Source organism: Perca flavescens, chromosome 13, assembly GCF_004354835.1.
Source record: "Perca flavescens isolate YP-PL-M2 chromosome 13, PFLA_1.0, whole genome shotgun sequence".
Lineage (NCBI taxonomy): Eukaryota > Metazoa > Chordata > Actinopteri > Perciformes > Percidae > Perca > Perca flavescens.
The window spans coordinates 15935503-15948246 of NC_041343.1; the positions used below are offsets into that span (position 1 = coordinate 15935503).

General features: G+C 40.1%; 1 protein-coding gene across 1 annotated transcript; it reads right to left on the reverse strand.

The window, feature by feature from the left end:
* Positions 1–1565: 1565 nt before the first annotated feature.
* vsig10l2 (V-set and immunoglobulin domain containing 10 like 2) lies at positions 1566–9947 on the reverse strand. Its single transcript, XM_028595932.1, has 12 exons — positions 9878–9947; positions 8787–9140; positions 8359–8634; positions 7857–8132; positions 6602–6847; positions 6270–6527; positions 5894–6184; positions 5265–5618; positions 3874–3996; positions 3770–3794; positions 3543–3643; positions 1566–1711 (listed from the first exon to the last, which is right to left on the reverse strand). Exons 1-12 carry the CDS (start codon positions 9945–9947, stop codon positions 1566–1568), a joined length of 2520 nt encoding a protein of 839 aa, XP_028451733.1.
* Between the last annotated feature and the right edge of the window lie 2797 nt (positions 9948–12744).

The following is a 12744-nucleotide window of genomic DNA, read 5'->3' on the forward strand; positions in this document are numbered from 1 at the left end:
CACTCTTCAACTTGTACATGGATGAGTTATCCAACCAATTGACAAGATGCAAAACTGGCTGTATGATTGGTAACACCTTGGTTAATCATTTTATGTATGCTGATGATCTGGCAATTTTCTCTCCCAGCAGTGCTGGTTTTCAGCAGCTACTGAATATCTGCTCTGAATATGGGGTGAAATATGATGTGTTGTATAATACCAAAAGAGTGCTGTCTTGATATGTAGGACAAAAGTGGACAAAGACCTTTGTTTTCCAGACTGTTATCTGTCAGGACAAGTGATGAGTGTCTGTAATAAAATTAAATATCTGGGTCACTACATTACAGATCAGTTATCTGTTGATGATGATACAGGCAGCGTTGCATATTATATGCCCAAGCTAACATGTTGGTAAGAAACTTCCACATGAGCACGGATGACGTCAAAATTAGTTTGTTTAAAGCATATTGCACTCCTTTGTATACTTGTCCCTTATGGACTAAGTTTAAAAAGGCAAGCATGCAGAAGCTTAAGGTTGCTTATAATGACTGTATGAGGATACTGCTCAACAAAGCCAGGTGCTCTAGTGCAAGTGACCTGTTTTGTAATTCAGGGGTCAGCACCTTCCAGGCATTATGAGGAGTCTTATCTACAAATTAATTTGTCGCCTGAACGTCTCCCAGAACAGCATTGTTATGCTGCTAGTAAATCCTAGGTTTAGTGCCATACAATACCAATCATCACTATGTAAACACTGGTATAAGTGTCTTTTATAGAAATGCAATATTGTTGTTTCTTTTGTTTTTATTTCTCTGTATATGTTTATCTTTCTCTTTTTAATGTATGTTGTATGTCATGCCTGTGTCTTCTGAATGGACCTTGAGTCTGGAAATAAAGTTGATGATGAGATATATATATATATATATATATATATATATATATATATATATATATATATATATATATATATATATATATTTTTTTTTTTTTTTTTTTTTTTTTTTTTTTATTAGTTTAAAAAAGAGCACCCAAAAAATAAGTGCACTTTTGATGTCTATGTGTGCATGTGCACATAGGGATTAGGCAAGTGTATGTTCTGATTATGTTTGAAATTATACAGTCCAGATTATTTTATTATTAAATATCTAATAAACTAATTATTAAAAGACCAACATTGTGATTGATGCATATAATGAAGATGAACACAGATTAAAAAAAGAATAATTTTAGGGTTTAATATGAGGTGACTCCAATGTTCAGTTTCCATGCAAATATAAAAGTGAAATTGTTTGATAAGGAAGCAACAGGTGCTGTTCAAGCCCTATAGGTACCTGCTACAACAAAAAGGGGTTCTTGTTAAAAAAAAAACACTCCTGTTAGCTAAGCAGTATACATACATAGCATTAATGTAAAAATCTAAAGATGAAGTGTTGTAGCAAAAGATATGCTTGTAACTGTAAATGTAGTTGAGTTGAGATCTAGGTCACATGCTACATACTGTAATAATTGTTCAAACTGTCAGCAAAACTTTTAATTCCAGGTTAAATTACAACTGAAGGAGTCCGTGATATAGCCTACATGTATGACTATGAGCCTGTAGCCTTGACGGTGATGGTGACGCTGACAGGTTCATTGTCGTCTCCAGGGGGAGGGGCTTGGCTGGTGGTGGGGGTGGCACTCGCAGGTGAGGTGGTGAGGGGTGAAGCTGCCCGGGGTAAAGCCATGGTTGGACCTGGAAAAGACCAGCGACAAGGTTCAGTATCGGGTAGATGAGCAACAACATTATTAGTTCTGCTGATGGTTGAAACCGACTGCTCATAAAATCTGATGAGCTCACAAGATGACTATGATAGAAAATACTTTGAAAGCTATATATGTTATTTTATTATAACTTGTCAATGTAAGATTCTATATAAAACTCAAAGGAACAACTTTCACTGCTACCCTCCACACATTTTATGGCATGCAAAAATTACTTGAATTATATGGTCTAATGGACCTTTTTTACGGCAGACATTTTGACTTGTCATAGAAGGAAAAGCACAGCTGAAATTGATAACTTAACGACGGCTCAATTCCATCAAGTGTCCCAGTAAGATATTTCAGTGAGTCAGCATGCACAATACCAGGGCCTCTCCTAAGTGGAAGCAGCCATCATTAATGGTTTTGAATACACCTGTGCTTTTCCTACTATGACATGTCAACATGTCTGCCGTGAAAAAGATCCATATGGTTTTTCCACAAAAAAGTTAAATTACCTTGTTAAAAAATAAAAGGAATTAAATCTACTCCTCCCTCAGGAAAATCCATATTCTAATATGCAAATATTTATTTTAAAAGTTTGAGCAATGGATTACTACTACTAAACTTTACCCCTTTAACAGATGAATGTGAAAACAGCCTTCTTGTGTAAATTGCCAAACTTCAGCCTAATCAACCAAAAGGGTTAGTGTGCTGCACCTTTAAATGTAACAAATTATTCACTAGGAGTTAGCTTTTTCCATTTGATAAATTCCTGGATAACTTGCCTACAAACTGATGTTAGCAGTGCACTTTTCCCTGATGAATACGGTGTAGGAATAGTCATGTTTATGTTTTTAAAGGGTAAAATTTTTATTTCCAACCTGGCCCCTATTTCCCCATGCATTTGTGTCTAATAGACTGACAAAAATCTTTGAAAGTGGTCCAGTATTGAGCAAGAATGCAGAGACCGGCCCTCGCAGGACTGCAATGCAATCATTTCTGTAGCCTACTCCAAAACAACAGACTCCCGGGACGCCTTTTTCCGACTTGTGTTCCTCTCTTTACACCGCTGTCTTTGGACAAAAAGTCACCTCTTGAGGTCGATAATGTTGTCAGATACTTTTAATAACAATCTGAGCAGCTGTCAGTGGCAAAAACAAACACTTTTAGTGGACAAAAATCGAGGGTGCACAATTGCCCCACTAGGTTACATTGCAGCCCAGTTCACAATAATCTGTCACTGCATTCTCGCTCAATACTGGACCAATTTCAAAGACTTCACATCAGTCTATTAGACACAAATGCATGAGGAAATGGAATCCAGGTTGAAAAAACCCGAAATTACCCTTTACGTTAGATAAGAAGGAGAGCTAATGTAATTGTTGTTCAAAGTGTTGTGTAGAAAGCTGTTGTCTGACTCAGTGTGACCGTCTACGTAGAACGCTGACTTAACTGCTTTATGCAAGATTTGATTGGCTGTTCTTCATCTAGGTAGATGGAGAACTAAATGTATTTTCAACGGATCAATGCAAAGACAGCGGCGCCATCATGGAACCAAGATATAAACTGTTTTGGTTTCCAATTTTTCTATCAAAAAAACAAAATTTAAATTGCGTCCGGAACTTAGCGCTGCCCAAGACGGTTGTGACTGGTTTAAAGAAAGTTTTTTTTCTTCTCCTACCCCAGAACATATCTGTGGTGTAGCCAGACCTTACTACGACTTAGGTCTGGCAATGCGAGACTAGCATTGTGGTAAATCTGACATGCTAATCCTATCTTTAGGCTTGCATGAATATGTGTTTGATGTGGGTGCATCTTGCCTGGACTGGATGATCCACCAATCTCCTCTATTCCTCCCTCTGACCTGCCTTCCAATTCATCCTCTGGGAAGTTGATGTTTTCTCTTGACTGGCTGTGCTGCCTGGACATACCAAATGACATACAAAACTGTTTTAATGGCATGCCTGTACACAGAATTGGATGATTAAACTGCAAATTTTTCATTGCTGCTATTATACTGTATATAGAAAGTATTACAGATACTCACAAACCAAACAGCATGTCATGTAATCCTGGGAGAAGAAACAAAGAACATTAATGCAACATAATTGGACCTTTAAATGAAACTTGGTGCTTAGGTATAGGACTCACGAGGATTGTTGTTGCGGTTGCGGATTATGAACACGAGCAGCAGCGCTGTTAGGAAAGCTGCAAAGAGCATCCCGCCTATAGCTGCTCCAATCACAGCAGGGTACACATTGTAGCGTGGTTCCGCTGCAACACATCACAGTTACACATTGCAAAATAGTACACCTCTAAGAAAACAGTTTCTGCACTTGATAAATGTCTCACATCTTTTTCATATTTTCAGCTACCTTTAGTGGTTCTCAACCCATGTCAGCGTTGTTCTTGTACCGTGAAATGAATCAAATTCATGATTATTTGTAAATGTTTGCCTCACTGTAAAAGCCAGAGTACAGGAACCTTGAGCGTTTCTTCATACGATTTGTTGACAAAATAATTATGTACAGCAAGACTGTAGCTTTTGAAAGAGGAAATAACACATTCTTTCATAATTGTAAGTTTATTACACTGTGTGGTTTTGCTGCTGCAGCCTTACTTGTCTGGTATGACCAGTAGCTTACATTTTTTTCACTTGTGCTTCTGCTACACTTTGTTTAAAGGGATACTCCACCGATTTAGCATTAAGCTTTGTATCCGTAGAAACCCGGTAGTATTTTCGAATTTCCGTGCTTCCCTCCCTCATGTCCCCCTGAGACGAGAGATCTTTGTATTGTGGGTCTGGAAAAAATCTTCCGATGACGGAAAATGATGATTTTTGTGTCATCTGAAGATTTTTGTGAAATATCTCTTGACGCATTTACCATTATCTTGTACTTGTCACTTCTAGTCGCTGTTCAGCAAAAGTTACATAGGCTTGCTTTAAAGTCAACCCTGTTAAACTGAGTGTAGGTGTACATTAACTGATGCCATACAGGGGTTGAAAACCACTGTCCTATCCTACCCTGACACCTTACCTACAAGCCCTAAACAATCCCCTGGCTTGGGCAGAGCACTCAAATCCTGATATACAGTACATTAACACAAATAATTTACAAGAAGAAGCACACAGGGCCAGTTAAAGGAAAAGTAAGGAGCACAGCAGGGAATGAGGTAAACAGGAAGGGAGTGGAAGGTGTGAAGCTGTGAGGTGTGTGTAATTGTTTGTCTGTGTTTTTTGTTTGTGTATGAGTCTTTCACCTAAGTGGATAACAAAAAAAGAAAAAGAAAAATGTTAGACTGTCATCAAAGTCATTTTAACAGCAATCACAGCAAGACACCAACATCCGTAATCTTTGAATAATCACCTAACTCACCTGTCACCTTTTTAAAATGTCACATTATAATTGTTTGTCTCCTGCCCGTTTTATTTATCATCTGTTTGTTAAGACATCCCTAACTCAAGCCCCTGTTTTTACTCAGTTCTCTGCCATAAATCCTGTATCTAACCACACTTTCCTCACTCTGTTCACTTATTATACCTGGAGTCTTTGCAGCAGAAGGGTGTCCAACGGTGCGGTGGTTGACAGGCATGATGCGGAACTGGTAGGTAACAGTCGGTGTCAGTCTCCCTACTGTATAGATCCTGACTTCTGGGTCCTGGATGATATTAGAGTACCAGTCTGGTGGACTGATCCTCTCCTCCGTCTCCTGCTTTGAATCATTGTTGCTGCCTCTCCTTCCTGGTTGCTCTGACACCCATATGTGCTGCAGGATGAAACCTGTCCATCCTCCTCCTCCCTCGTTCTCTACCCGCCACTCCAGCTCCACCTCGTTACGCTGTCGGCTGTTGTACATCACTTTGACCAGGGTCACATTGGGTGGCATGGGGTACCCTGTTAAAAAGACAAATGCAACCAATAAATAGTCTATGTGTACCCCCATACCACCACAATTTGATATTACATTACATTACATTTTGGTTTTGCACAGGGCCTGCTGCTGTCCCTAGGTTCCAGCTCTCTGAAGGCTGCAGCTTCATATTTCCCGTACAGATGTGGTATCAATCTAACTCCGCAAGTAAGCAATTGTTTTTCCCAAAATGTCAAATCTAGTCCTTTGAAAAGCTTTGGTAGTAAGACAACAGGTATAGGTAAAAAATTAAACTTACTCTTGATCACTAAAGTGACATTGATTTCAGTTCCTCCCACTGCGTTGGAAGTGGAGCACCTGTACTCGCCGCTGTCTTGAGTCTCATCTGTGTCTCTCACAGTCAGATTGGCCCATGCAGATGTCTGCAGCAGTGCGTACTTTGAGGTGTCTAGGACGCCCACACCCTGATTGTTAAACCAGGTGATTTCACTGACAGGAAGGTAGTTGGCTCTCAGGTTGCAGGTGAGCTGAACGTCACTCCCCTCGTATACAGACACAACTCTGCGCTGTGTCAGCAATACAGGGGCCTCTACAGGGGACAATGAATAAATGATTTTATTAACAAATCATATCTGCTATTTTCTTGTCAGGTGTGTCTGACAATGTGCACTGACCCAGTGTGAGCCTGCAGGTTTTGGTTTGGACCAGAAGTGGATGCTTAGCATGGCAGGTGTAGGGTTTCCCGCTGCGGGCGGTGCCGTAGCGAAGGATCAGGATGTTGGAGTTTTCTTCTCCGCCTTTGGCCAGGCCATCTGGGCCCTCCCACCACAACAAGGCTTTCGGGGCCCCTCCATCCCAGGAGCAGGACAGCATCAAATACTGTTTATTGTTAGTCACGTAGGCAAAACACTCTGGCTCTGCAGGGGGAATATCTAGTGGAGGGAAAGAGGTTTAAGTGAGATGTCAACAATGAGCATAAAAAACTTCCTCTTTCTTTGTTTCTTACATGTGCGTGTGCTGCACTCTATTGATTGTTTGAGTGCCAGGTGGGAGCCCATGCAAGTAAACAAGCTGTTGGAGTTGAGGCCTTCAGATGGTAGCAAGACAGCAGTGTTGGTGTTGGCAGTGTTCACGAGTCCGGTCCAGTGGAGAGAGGGGGAGGGTAACCCGCCGGGCCAAGAGCAGAGGAGTCTCAAAGCGGTATAATTCAGAGCTGCCTCGACAGAACAGGAGGGGGAGCCATCAGGTGGGTCTGCGGGGATAAGATACAGCGTAACAAGGCAAAATGTGCAAAATGGGGGTTCTGTATGGTCAGAAAAAGCACCTGTGGTGCTACAGTATTCATGGTGTTGGGTATGAAACATCTCACCAAAATTATAGGAGAAAAATGCTTTTCATTAAATATCTATTTACTTACCACCTTCTCTTGTGATAAAGCTAGGTAACACAGATGAATGTCAAGTCAGTACAAAGCCTGTCTTCTCTAATGTGAAAGATGTGTACAAAAAGGAAATGCTCTCTATCACTCTTGGGGGATGAGTTGTTTTAGGTCAGACACACGATCTGAGTAACAAGCAGAAATGCATAAACTCAGCAAAAACAAAACGGGAGAGCAGAATGACAAGTATCATCGGCCTTCTAGCCAACCAACACTTGCCATGGCTGTGACATCATAGCAAGGTACCTGCCAGAGAGTCCCATCAACTTCCCAGACGACCCGAACAGGAGAATAGGTCTGCAGCACTTCCACACTCTGCTGTGTGTGTGTGTGTGTGTGTGTGTGTGTGTGTGTGTGTGTGTGTGTGTGTGTGTGTGTGTGTGTGTGTACGTGTGTACGTGTGTATGTATGTGTGCGTTTACAAGCTTTTGGGTCTGTTTTAAAGTCTTGTGAGTACAGTGAGTACAGGAAGCTTGAAATATGAGAGATGAAAAAGACTGAAAGAAGTATGAATGTTTAAAACAGAAGAAGCAAAGGAGGTATCTGCGTAACACTGAAAACAGGAGTTTAATTGAAAGTGAAAAGATCAGGGACTTGTGTTCAGTGTTAATAATGCTGAAAATCAAAGGCGATACAATTTTTGTTCTCTTGTTGTCTTGTGCTATAAATGCCAAATCTGAATTCTCATCTTAGTCTTTTACAGTCCTTACTATTTGCAGCACCAAGACAGAAGAACACAGGTCAGGACTGGGTGGAGAGGTTCACAGAGGAGCAGGAGGACTGATGGCATGGTCTAAGGTCAGAGGTCACAGATCAAACTCACAGTAGACAGTCAGGCTGATAGTTTTTTTGGAGCGGGTGTTGAGGTAGGTGTTCTGTGCCAAGCAGGCATAGTCGCCAGTGTGCATGCGTAGGATCTTAGTGATGGTTAACTGCGACCCAGTGTAGACCTGGGAGTTGTTGTAGAACCAGACGTACTGACTGGCCGGGTTGGACTGGGCCTGACACAGTAAAGAGACAGTCTCTCTCTCCAGGGCTGAATATCCCCGCTCTGTTATACTGTACGGAGTCACATCTATCTGAGGGATATCCGGGCCAACTGCGGAGGAAAGACATGCACACACTCAAGATGTGAAGGACACGGACATGTTACAAACACGACTAACAAGAGACACCTCCTTCTTCATTTCTTCACTGCAGCAATTGGAAGTATTCTCACATAATCTTTACAGTTTAAAATAGATTTCTAAATCCATTTTATTCTATGGTTCATATTTTTAAATTTGACAAAACCCAAACCCTACCCCAAACTCCCAAATACTCACAGATGGTGTCCAGCCATAACCGGTTAGAGCTCTCGCTGTTGACGGCATTGCTGGCCACACAGCGGTACCAGCCGGTGTGGTTGCGATTGATGTTGGTCACGTTGATAATGTTGGTGTTTCCCTGTGCAAAGGCTGAGATGTTGCCGCTGCGGGTCTCATACTGCCACACATACTGGATGGGTCCAGTGCCATTTTCCAGATTGCAGCGCATCCACATTGTAGATCCCTCCACCGGAGATACATCACTCATCAGTAGGTAAGGCTTACTGACAGGAACTGTATTTAAGACACGGTCACACATTTAAGTATGTTTACGATCTCTGAAGAACATTGTTCTTCATCTACTTACACACACACACACACACACACACCCTTGGCTACACCCCTGCCTGAAGAAGGTAAGTGTTTCAGAGTGCAGATAGTCTTACCTCGGACAGTGAGGTGCACATAGTAGTAGAAGACTTTTGGCTCCTGTTCTATGTCATAGAAAGCCTGGCAGGTGAACAGGCCGTGTGCAGCCAGGGGCAGGTTCTCGATACTCACAGCTGCACTGTTAGAGATGACCGTGAGCTGTCCAAGCGTCTGGGCCAACTGCTGAATCCTCTCTCCTTTCCCCAAATCATACACCACAGCTCTTATAGCTTCAGTTCCAGGCATGGTGAAGCTCCATATGTACATGTCAGGTAAGGTGGGACCGCATTCCAGGATCACCGCTTTGCCCACTACTCCATACACACTGGTCTCCTGGTACACCACCTCCCATTTGGGATTTATCTCCACCGCTGGAAGAGGGAGAGGATACACTGATGCAAGCAAACCTGTGTGTGTGTGTGTGTGTGTGTGTGTGTGTGTGTGTGTGTGTGTGTGTGTGTGTGTGTGTGTGTGTGTGTGTGTGTGTGTTTGTGTGCCTTGCCAGTGTTCAGTTACAGGATTGCTTACACTGTTAAGTTTCAGACACACTTTAATAGTTTAGTAAGGGATTCCAAAATACTTAACTGGATCAGTCAAATTATTCTTCCTGCCTGCGTTCAATTTATCAACTATCTTTTGCTTTCTTAGCTATTCTCATTATCTGTTACCTCCAAATTGACTTTCAGTGCGCTGTTCCACTGTTAGAATTAGAAGCTGACTGATAAATTGGCCAGGCCGATATATCCATCAATATAAGCTCACGGCAGATATATTAGGATCAGTGTATGTTTTATGGACCAATAAGTGATTGCAGATCACTGCAAATTGCATTACAGAAATGTAAACATATTTTATATTTAGATACAGATTTATTTATTTAATTTAGATATTGTTATGAAAGTATCAATCTCCAATATCAAGTATCTGCTGTGCCATACTTCCAATCTCAAATTTGAATTACAACAGATTCCACTGAAAGTCTATAAATGATAAAGAATTTTTGTCTTAATATGTTCATCAAACATTCAAATCATGTTATATGGATAACCAATTTCTAACTGCAATTCGATAAGTGCAAATTAATCTAAAGACATGGGAAAACCCTTACCATATGTGATAAAGTTGACCAGGTTGGTAGGTAGAAATAAGAAGACCAGCCCTAGCAGTTGGGCCACCATGGTATCATGATGATCCTGAGTCCAACAACCACTTTACTCCAAAAAATGTAGCAGAGATGATAAAAAGGTCAAGCTCTCGGACCACAAAAACTGCTTGTTAAAGGCTTCCCTCAGATGCCCGGTTGTGTCTTTTCTTTTTCTGACCAGAAGTTTCTTGGAGAATCCAGTTGCATGCACTGAGTTCATTAGACTGAGAGTAGGAAGGGATGTAGGGTAACTAAACTGATTTGGGCTAAATTATTCATGTGTTTTTCCTTTCGCTCTATCCCTCTATCCTTCTTTCTTTCTCCTGCGGGGCTAGAATAACACAGTGATACTTTGCTCATAAATTATACAAGACAGATGCATGGGTGGACAGATTACACTTCACACACACACACATGCACACACCTGAACACTGAACATGAGCATTCCTCCACATAGGCCTTTCATGTTTATCTGCACTATCACCCTGTTCAAACTGTGGTGTGTGTGATAAAAAGTGGGAATGCTGATGATTACTAAATGCAGATATAAACAGTCATCTTTAAAATAGGGGGATTAAAAAGGGTTTATATTGTCTTAGATCTTCTTTCACCCTAAATTTCAGTACAAGTTTAACAAATAGGTCTTATAGACCAAACAACAAAAACCTATATTTCCCTCTATTTCTAGTGATCTTTGGCAACGTTAATGGAACGCTCCAGATTTTAATTTAAGAGTCACATAAGGACCAGAGAGCAGAGTAAACGCTACTGATAGGATTAGGATTAAATAGATTTAGAAAACTGGCATCTTTCAGCAGTGGTCTGTTTCCTCTTAGCGACATGCTCTGACCACGACACTCAGGCCAACATTTACAGATCTAAAGTTGCTGACAAAGAGATGCTGGACCTGCACATACACAATCTCATCCCCGGAACAACTTTTCTTGGTCAGTGTTTTTAAAGAATGCTAATGTGAGTGATGTGTTTAGAAAAGAGGACAAGAGGAGGAGGAACTGTTAAGTGAAGCCATAAGTATGTAATATGAGGCCTGCATCATGAATGAATGCAGGACAGAGATCAGTTTTCCTCACTTTGCAGAGACAGAAATGCAGTGTCTAAACAGACACTGAGTCAGCCACATATCAAGAAGGGCTTAGTTTATCAAGCATATTCATATAAAAAAATAACAGCAATAGAGTGAAACTACATAAAGATGAATACATGATAGGTTGGAATAGGAGGATTTAGTCAAAAATATCTCTATTCACACTGAAATGTGTGAAGTCCTTTTTTTATTTCATTTTAAAGCCATAGCATGCCTTCATATGTAATGTCTTTGTATTTAAAAAAATAAATATTAACTTTAAAATGAAAAGTACATGCACATTATAAATCATGAATGACTCTTTGAGTTTCCTAAGTCTCTTCTGAGCTTCAAGTTAAATGGCAACAGTTATCAGACATGCATATATATATATATATATATATATATATATATATATATATATATATATATATATATATATATATATACACATATATATATATATATATAAACTGTTTGGTGTAGAGTGCTATAGGAAATTGATTGGTTTCATGCACATAAAAAATGTGAAACAAATGTGAAAATGTGACACAACTAGCAGCCTTCTGATAGTGAACCAATTGCTCTCCGAGGCTTTGACTATAAAGCTCACTGTGCAATGGAAAGATGCAGCTGAAGAGAAAAGGATATGTAAAGAGAGAAGCTACCCGCTGAAGCTAAAGCTGAACATCAAGGCTGGACAGTCTGTGAATTCCCCATGAGAGCTGGAAGCAGTTGATTTGTAGTTCTAGTTTGCTCGGGAGTTGGGAATTCATTTCATCAGCACACAAAGAGCAGCCTGTGACTGACAGAAAATATAAATGATATTAGTTTTGGAACACAAAACAAACATTCTTTGGATTTTTTTAAGCCAGTAGGGTGTGAAAAAAGCTGTAAACAACACAGACATATTACCTCCTTATAAAGTTTATATGGCAAAGTTGTTATGTATGTATATCCAGCAGTTATGGAGCAAAAAGCATTTATTTGGAGTCATGTTTGTGTCCAACTGGTGAATTTAAATCCAATATTCAGTCTCCTATTATTTATTTTTTTATTGTAGAGCTTTTTTTGCTTAGCTTTACACTGTGAGATTTAACCAAACATAAAATGTATAAACCAAAGAACCAAAACAATGAGCTGAAAGAAGCTATAACGCTCCATACAGCTGAGGGAATTGCAGAGTCAGTGGGTTCATTAATACCTCTTTCACATACAAGTCATGTGATCCATTGCTATTTAAAAATATTTATTATAGACTTTTTAAAGTTCTCTGAAGCTCCCATAATGACTTTTACTCATTGAGAAATAGTAGCCAAACATAAAACCTTTTTATTATAGTGTCTATGTAACCTGCACTACTTTAGATCCTCTTGAGCATCAAATGTATATGAAATAGTTCTTTTTAAACTGCAACACACTAGTTTGTTTCTTAAACACGTAATCTGTAACCACTAGAAGTAACTATGAACAGTAAACAGAGAAGTAAACAGGATGGTGCAGGCTGCATTGCAGAGAGGGAAGTTCACCTCAGGCCATGTACACTGATGATTAAAAAAATCAATGAAAGATCACTGTAGACTGTGATGCCATAACTAGGTCAGGGCGTAACAGATTATGAAAAAATGGTAACTATAGTACTGAATGAGACTATGAGTCTCCAGACGATTAGCATACTGTAGATATTTAGCATGTATAAAGTTTACCATATTCACCATTTTAGTTAAGTGTGTTAGCATGCAAACCT

What these genes read in the sequence shown, in the direction of transcription:
- vsig10l2 (XM_028595932.1), bottom strand. Translation starts at nt 9,947, where the DNA reads ATGGTGGCCCAACTGCTAGGGCTGGTCTTCTTATTTCTACCTACCAAC. An exon ending in TATCAGCCTGACTGTCTACT is followed by an intron (nt 6,848 to 7,856) that starts GTGAGTTTGATC and finishes TTATCCCCGCAG; the next exon opens with ACCCACCTGATGGCTCCCCC. An exon ending in TGGTGGATCATCCAGTCCAG is followed by an intron (nt 1,712 to 3,542) that starts GCAAGATGCACC and finishes GGTCTTTTCCAG; the next exon opens with GTCCAACCATGGCTTTACCC.